General features: G+C 45.4%; 1 protein-coding gene across 1 annotated transcript in view; it reads left to right on the forward strand.

The window, feature by feature from the left end:
* Positions 1-7,199, forward strand: part of MAB21L3 (mab-21-like 3 (C. elegans)) — a 15,599-nt gene extending 8,400 nt beyond the window's left edge. Inside the window, exons 3-6 of the mRNA XM_010013689.1 lie at positions 40-331; positions 3,084-3,265; positions 4,018-4,212; positions 6,880-7,199. Of these exons, the coding sequence (XP_010011991.1) occupies positions 40-331; positions 3,084-3,265; positions 4,018-4,212; positions 6,880-7,113 (903 nt within the window). The 3' untranslated portion in view covers positions 7,114-7,199. The remainder of the gene's footprint in view (positions 1-39; positions 332-3,083; positions 3,266-4,017; positions 4,213-6,879) is intronic.
* The last annotated feature ends 771 nt before the right edge of the window (positions 7,200-7,970 follow it).

Consider the following 7,970-nt stretch of genomic DNA (forward strand, 5'->3'; position numbering starts at 1 on the left):
GCCCTTGTCTCCCCTCTCAATGTCTCTGCACTCTCCTAGGTCTTAGCACCCAGCCAGTTCCTCATCACAGTCCCTCTGCGTGGCCTCACCGGGTACAGGGAATGCCAGGTACGGCACTGGCGTTATTACACCGTGCATGGAGCCAAGCTCCTCTCCTCCGTGCGGGACCCTGAGGAACTGCATCAGTGGCTGGAGGTGGAGCAGTTCTCCAAAAGCCTTCAGCAGTGGCATGAAACGGATGTGAACATCGAAGGTGATCTGGTTCCAGCCAAAGTCCTTATCGTCTTCCGGGAGCTGGTGGAGAAATCGATTATCTCCTGTAACCTCTCCAGTGAGTTTAGTGGGGACAGGTATAAGGGGAACTAGATGTCTTCTGCAGCCGTTAGAGGGAAACCATCACACTCACAGTGTTTGTTTGGCTCACATGATCAGAAGCTAAGAAACAGCAAACCCCTTACAAAATAAGTATATACAGTGATGTATACATACAGTGATGTATATGTAGACCTGCACTGAAGATAGAATTAGGTGGTTCTTGGGCTCTTCACACCCAAGCTGTTGCTGCTTTCTTAGGAATGTGGGTATGGTCTCCAGCAACATCACCCTCACAGTTCAACCAAGATGCAGCCCAGATTTTCAGAACATTAAGGGATTTGTTTGGGAAAAATCTTTTCCTACTACAGCACCTGTAATATATCTAGACCATCAAAGAAGGTAGCATAGGAAAACTGGATACAGGGAAGACTCGTAAGTCTGAGGAGAAAGTGTCTAAAGATGTGTATAGGGCAGATAATACTCTGGGGAAACCTTAGCTGTCCATAGCCTTCCAGCATAGGGTAGTGGGAACTAAATAGAAGGATTTCTACTTAAAGTCTATTGGGCAAATGCTCTTTTCCTCAGTGTCCAGGCTACTCCAGTCCTGTTCAGCAGAACTGGACTCAGGAAGTTTGCTTTCAGTAGTGGTGCTGATCCCTCTGTGAGCAAAACAAAGTGCCTGTTTATTTCCTCTGGCTATTTAGAGTGGAAGTGTTGATAACTGCCATAATGCAATCAGCAGTGCATGCAGCATGCCTTCATAGCTGCAATATCTGTAGCTGATGCTGCCTGAACAGTGATCCTCATGCTTAATTCTTAGCACCCTAGAGGTGTATTATAGCTTCAGCTAATGACCCTTTGGCTTGGTCCAAGCTAAATAATCTATGTCCATCTTTTTGCATTAAGATACTGTGACATGGTCAAATCCAGACTGTGGTGCCTCTTCTCACAGCACATTTCCAGGATGACTTTACTCATCAGCAGCTTAATATGGGTCTTCTGTATTCCAGAGAAATGGGAGCCATTTCCACTAATCTGATATTGCACTCTGAATTTTAGTCACAGGGGGAAACATGTTAAAGTCAAGCTCAGCTTAGATGACTGCATTCTTCCAGGAAATATTTGTTCTCATAGAAATGGAAAGGTTGATGGGAATGAAATATCACCATTGAGGCTCACAGAGAAGACCAGATGGAATGGGCTTGCGTCTGAGGCTCTACTTATGTGAAAGTCATTGCATAGAAGTGAAAACCTGACCTCGTGTCCAGTAGCAGTACATCAAGTTGTGGAGCCAGGAAAGTTAATTCCAAGGGACCCAAGGAGTGATGTTTGGGCTGATGATTCTGATGCCATTTTTTGTAAGGCCAGCTGAAAGGAGATGAGCTAAGATGAAGTCAGAAGGAGTCATTACCATTTTTGGTTTTTTCTGTGAGAAATGAACTTCCTCCATCCCACAGTACTGGAAAAGATACAGAAAAAATTCCCCTGATTTCATTGCTTCCCTGTTTTTAAGTCTTTGAGCACCAGCAAAACCAGTTTTTGAGGTGTGTCACTTTTCACTGGTGGAAAAACAGGTAACACAATTGTAAGGATTTTGGAAATACTGTGAACATATTTACATGCTGACAGAGTGGTTGCTCTAATCCCTTTAAGCTGCTAGGGATCCCTGATGAGGGCTTGGGAACAGAACAGTTCCTGTTTTGGTGCCAGGCTTGGCTCAGCAGGGAAATAACATGCAGGTTTTACTGCAGGTTATAAAGTTCTGGTTGGGTTGGACTCCACTGCATAGAAGGTAGTTCAACCCTGTGCTTCTGGGTGAGATGCTGAATTGCTATTGGGAGTAGGCAGGTATTTTCTCTGTGAGGGCAGAAAGGTTGCCATCCGAAATGGTCACCACTGTGCCTTCAAGCCTGTTGTGTGGGCTTCTCCTCCTTAGCCCATGCCAGTCACAATGAGGTGGGTTAACATGCTACTGTTTGAACTGGTTATAGTAAATGTGCTCTGTCTTTTACTTCAGTGGGTTAGAGCACAATCACACAATTGGCTGAGATGGCAAAGCTGAAGGAACAGTGACCCTGCCAGAGTGACAGGGAAAGCTGGGGGCAGAAACTTCTTCATGAACTCAGGTGGACCAACAGGGGACATCTCACTAAGAAGTCCATTAGTTGCAGGTTTCACTCCTTTCTGCTCTTTCAGAGCATGTTGTTCCTGGAGATGAGCCACTTTCACGTCACTGAGGAAACATCTTTCCTCCATATCACCGTGGAACAAACTTTTTTTGACACTCAGCAATCCCAGTGAGGCAAGCAGCCTTTTTTGTATGACTGCTCAGCATGATGGGCCATAAATTCAGGCAAATTCTTGTCTTTCGGGCAAGTGCATCTCCGAAAACAAAACTTACAGATACCTCACAAAACATTCTGAATGACCAGCAAGGATAAGTAAGTCATTGGGCCTGATTAAAGATTTTGTAAGGGAATAAGGACATCTTTAGATATGAAGCATTCATCTGGTCCCCTCTAATCTGCAGAAATGTTAGGTTGCACCAGTTGTTTACCTGTATTTTAAAGAAGATGGTTCTAGGATTTAAGAGGACCCACAGTAGAAAATAAAGCATGGTAACCGAGTGTAAAGCTGAGAACTTAGTCATTCCTTCTTCTTCCTGTTCATGTTCCTCAGGGTAGATTTAGATAATAAGTTTTCCCTTGCTTGGCTTGTGGAAAAGGATCTTTTAATCTTTATTATCTTCTCTTGCTGTTCCTTCACAGGTAAAGTGACAATGCTGGAGAGCTTCAGCTCAGGGGTCCGAGTGGCTGTGGAGACATCAGAATCCCAGGTTGAGGTGGAGCTGGTCCCTGCTGTGGAGATTCCAACTTGCTGGCCTGAGAAAGCCCGATGGCCTCGTTGCCTTAAGCGTTGGCCTTCCCAGGAAAAAGTGCAGTGCATCAAGGTGAGCAGTGTAAAAAGCACCATTAACTCTGTGCCAGAATATATCTCACAAGTGTGTGACAGTGGTTTCCCAAATGAAGGACTGCATGGTGATGGTGGGCAACACCATGCTTAGAAGGTGTATGCTCTAGAGAAGTGACATTTCAAAGTATTCTCTTCGAGACTTTTCCCCCTGTTACAGTGGTGAATTCTATGGAAACAAAACTGAGTTAACTGATTATTACATGGGTCTCTCGCACACAGCTCTGCCTGTGTAGCTCAGTGCTGACGTGCATCATTCTTGCTGCTCTGCTCTGTCTCACGTAAGCCTCCTGCAAATGAGCTGCTATCTTGTAATTTTCCCTCCAGCCTAATCGCAATGGCTGGATTCTGGCACTCCACCTCAGCCCTATTGCCATGTTCATGCAGTTCCCATTCCCACCTCCTAGTCCTGCTCCCTTCTCATGCATGACCTGCTCTTCCATGGCAAAGTGCCTGCAGAGCTGCACCTCTGCTTTAGCAGCCTCGCTGGTACTGTACCAGGTGGCTCTAAAGCTGCATCTCCTCAGAGCAACTGATATCATCACACAAGCAAAGAAAACACATTGCATGTTTGTTCAACTAAGAATTAGGATGGGAGCATGACTCATGTTTGCTAAACCTGCCTTAGAATAAGCTCTGAGAGATGTCACACCCCCTTTTCATAACATCTCTCTGCATTGCTCAGAGAAGTTTGCTTCTGATCTAGTACCACACTTCCCCTTTTGTCCATAGTCGCTTGGATTCGACCTTTTGGCCCGCTCCAATTACCACTGGCAGCTGTGCTTCTCCCGTGCTGAGCGTATACTCATGGAAGGACTTGATGAAGATGGAGGTTGTCGCATGAAGTGCTTCAGGGTCATGAGGCAGATGAAGGAAGATGTCTGGTGTGCTGGAAATAAGCCTATCATCACAGCTTATCACCTTCAGGTATGCATCACCGCGATACCAAGATACAGTCTTAGTATCTGTTGCAGTGGCTTCCATCCAGTAATGTCAAAATATCATAGCAATAAATCACTGTAGCATCTATGTAACTTCTAAGGGAACTGCCAAAACTGCAGTACCATTTCATTGCTTTACAGTGGCAAGATGACTGCAGCAACATAAATAATGTTAGAGTTGAGGCCTCCGTTTTGACTTCACATAGGCATTGTAACGTTGTCTTTAAGTGCATGGTTACCTCCTGCTTCTTGACTATCCCAGCCATCCATGCCTGTCTGTCTGTCCGGAGGAAAATTGTGCATTTGTCTTTTTGGATATGCAGCAAACAGAACTCTCTTAGGTGAGCATTATTTCCTGAATGAGATGCAAGCTACAGTTCTGGTGCTGTTTCACCTGGGGTTCAAGATGCCTTCAAACAACATCTGTAAAGAAGAGACAAAGGCTCTGCTATGGCTGTGTCTCCACATCTGACAGCTGCAGGTGCTGATGGCCCACAGGCAGCAGCATTTATCAGACAACAAAGCAGTCCTGTTTTCTGGGCCTCCATCCTCCTGGAGCTGTTCTCCTACCTTAAAGCCTCAAGGCACCAGGATTCCACAGTAGTTACTGATCTTTTCGTGTCCAAAACCAGATACAACACCAAGATTTCTCTTAAAGAAAAGTTTGCAACCATCAAATGCTGTTATAGTCGTGGTACTAATGTAAGTCAAGGTGGACTCAAAGAGTTGATGAGGCTGGTTATAGCTTAGCAGAATGCAAAACTTCTTGGTGCCTGTAAGAACAACCTGGTGGAAAAGCTGTCACAGGTAGGAGAAAGTGGAAAACCATTTAACCATTAGTAACAACCTCTTTCTCTGGCTGAGGGAGAAAAGGTTGCATGGACTCTTGATCAAAATAAAAAAACTCATTAGAAGCTCTTCAGTTCTTTACTGTACTGTACTGCACTTCAGGCTTTTACTGCAAAGGATTGGTTTTCCAGACAGAAGGAATGCTTCAACATTACTTACATTAATAAATAAATGAATAGAATCAAGAGAGAAACAGTCAGTGGATAAACCAGCAGTTGAGCAAAGGCTTTCTTCACACTATCAGATTTCCCCTGTCAGAGGTATCCACCAATTACGACTAAACAAGACTCCATACGAAACAAGCCCTCTATGGCAGAGGAAATCCTTACCCCAGAAGTAGTGAAAGCCTTAGGGGACCAAGCAAGCACACTCATTATGCTCACCTCCATAGGAGTGAAGTTCAATGCCTGGAAGTTTGAAAAGACCTAGGTGCCTTTTGAAAGACAACTCTATATCTCCAGTAGACAGCTGGCAGTTAGGGATGGTTCAGTAAATGCTTGGGATAGATTTGGCATCTGACTGGAAAATCAGTACTATTTTCCTTGCCTCCAGAAACTTAATTGCAACTGCTGTCCCTGGATCAAACTGGAGTAGTTTTAGTGTGACAAAAGCTCTGCAAGTCTCCAAGGAGTAGCTCTTGCAGAGTTCCAACCTGAATGCCTCACTGTCTTTTGTTCCCTGGCAGCATTTAAAAAGAGTCCTTGTGGTTATTGCAGCTGTGAACACAAAATTGTTCACACTGGATAAGGTGTCTGAGAAGAAATCTTTCAGCAATACAACTATTGCAAGGCCTATGGGAGGAAAAAACCCAACCCAGGCAATCCGGAAAAGCATGGGTTATTTTGAACAAATCATATCTCTGAAGAAATGGAGCAGTTGAAGGCTGTAGTTTGGCCACATCTGTGGGTCTCTGTTGGGGTCACTGAATCTGCAAAATTCAACTGGGATTCAGAGGACAGTGAGGACCTTAGCAGAATTGCTAAACCCACTTCATACTTTATCAACTGATTTGGGGTTGACCAAGGTGGTCAGTATGGCTTCTTTGGTACAGTAAGTGTAAGTACCTTGAGAAATTTCTTCTCAGTCAGGAGAGTCTGAAAAATGCAACGTGGGCAGTATAAAAATAATACTCTAAGAGCAATCATCACATGCATTTTGTTATTTGAACTATGGATTTCCCAAATGTAAAATTCTGTATAATAAACCTGGGGGAATAGAACATAGCACATGCTGTCAGTATCGTATGTCAGAAAAAACCAGGCTGCACTTGACCAGAAAGCATGCCCTGCACCTGCAATATCTGGTTGGAGTCTCAGTCTGTTTGGGATGCAGATCTGTGCACATCTTCAGCACAAATACAGCTGAAGCTGACAAATAATTACGTTAATCTCATTATTTTTCTCTCCCTCCTTGCACTGACTGGCTTCTGCATTGGTATAATAGGCTATTTTCTACAGCCTAGCAGGCCTGGCACCTCTACAGAGGTTACTGCTGGAGGATGGCAAATAGGCTGAGATTATTTTAGCAAGACCATTTTCCTTGGGCTCCTGGCCCAGTCAGTGGACAGGGGCTCCTCTGGGAGACATCCTAACCAGGCACATCAGAGCTGCTTTGCCTGATCCCCAGAGGAGGCTTTAGTTGTGATCCCTGTGTCGCAGAAATGTTAACACGGGGAGATAGCAGTGTGAGTCTCTCTGATTTCCAAAGCTGTCAGCCATTTACTAGCACTAAAAGTGCCTTAGTAAGCTCTGCGAGCCCTCGACAGAACCTCTAACACCTCTTCTCTCCCATCTGCTTCTTGCAGACAGTGCTATTCTGGACGTGTGAAAAATACCCACGCACCAAGGATTGGCGCTGCTTCCCTGAAGCCTTTCTGAGGCTGGTACAGAAGCTGCACAAGTGTGTAAGCCAGCACTTCCTCAAGCATTACTTTCTCAAGAACACCAATCTGCTCAAATATGCCAACACCAGTGACCTGGACCTGGTGGCCAGCAGGCTCACGGTCTTCTTGGAGAACCCTGTCTTTTGCCTGGACTAAGGCCGGAAAAGGTCTCCTTGCTCCAATCGTGAGCTGATCCCCCACCTCTTCTCCCAACCTGTGGCTGTTCTTCGTGTCCTTCCAGTAGATGCTGCAGCTGGCTTTGTAAGGCAGTTGGCACATGCAGTGTGAAAGAGAAGTGTCAAGTTGGCAGCAGTGGGCGGTGAAAACCAAAGGGAGGTATCGCTTGATGCCCAGCTGATCTAATTTGCTTTCAGCAGCGACAGCCTGCCTGGAAGCCACAGCCAGTGAAGCCCAACTTTCTGTGTCAGTCAGAGCAGGCAACTGCCTTGTTCTGTGTCTTTAAGTCTTGTGGCACCTAAGCAGAAAGAGGGTGCAAAAAACTCTATCTCTGCTGCCTACCGGCTGTGTAACCTAGTGCATTGCTGCCTGCCCCTTTCTCACGAGGACAGTGGGTTTAGTTCCCTGCTTACCTCAAAGGCCAGTTCTGCAGAAAAGCAGAGGAACATTTCTGAAGTGTACTGAATCTGGAAGCTTTCTACAAGGCACATTGATGCCTCCATCTCCAATTCAATGGGATCCTGCTCCAGTATGAAGATAACCGTGCTGCTAGTGTTGCATAGCTCAAGGGAAGCAAAAAGAGGAACAGTGGGTTTTGCCTACTCCTAGTTTTTCTGTCCTCCACTTCCATTTTTCTTCCAGTTGCTTCAAAGATGTTTTCTTCATGTTTGCCTTTGCCAGTTGTGTTAGTGCCATACAACCAGGGGGCTTTGCCAGAGCAGATTTCACTCCCACCCCTGGCTCCATCCATTAGACTGGTAGAGGAGAGGTCTTTCCTTAGTTATTAGCACCCACGTTATTCTGGGTGGTGTACAGAAGGAGGACATTTTTCACCG

This window comes from Nestor notabilis, unplaced genomic scaffold (assembly GCF_000696875.1).
Source record: "Nestor notabilis isolate BGI_N333 unplaced genomic scaffold, ASM69687v1 scaffold4424, whole genome shotgun sequence".
In the NCBI taxonomy this organism is placed as follows: Eukaryota; Metazoa; Chordata; class Aves; order Psittaciformes; family Psittacidae; genus Nestor; species Nestor notabilis.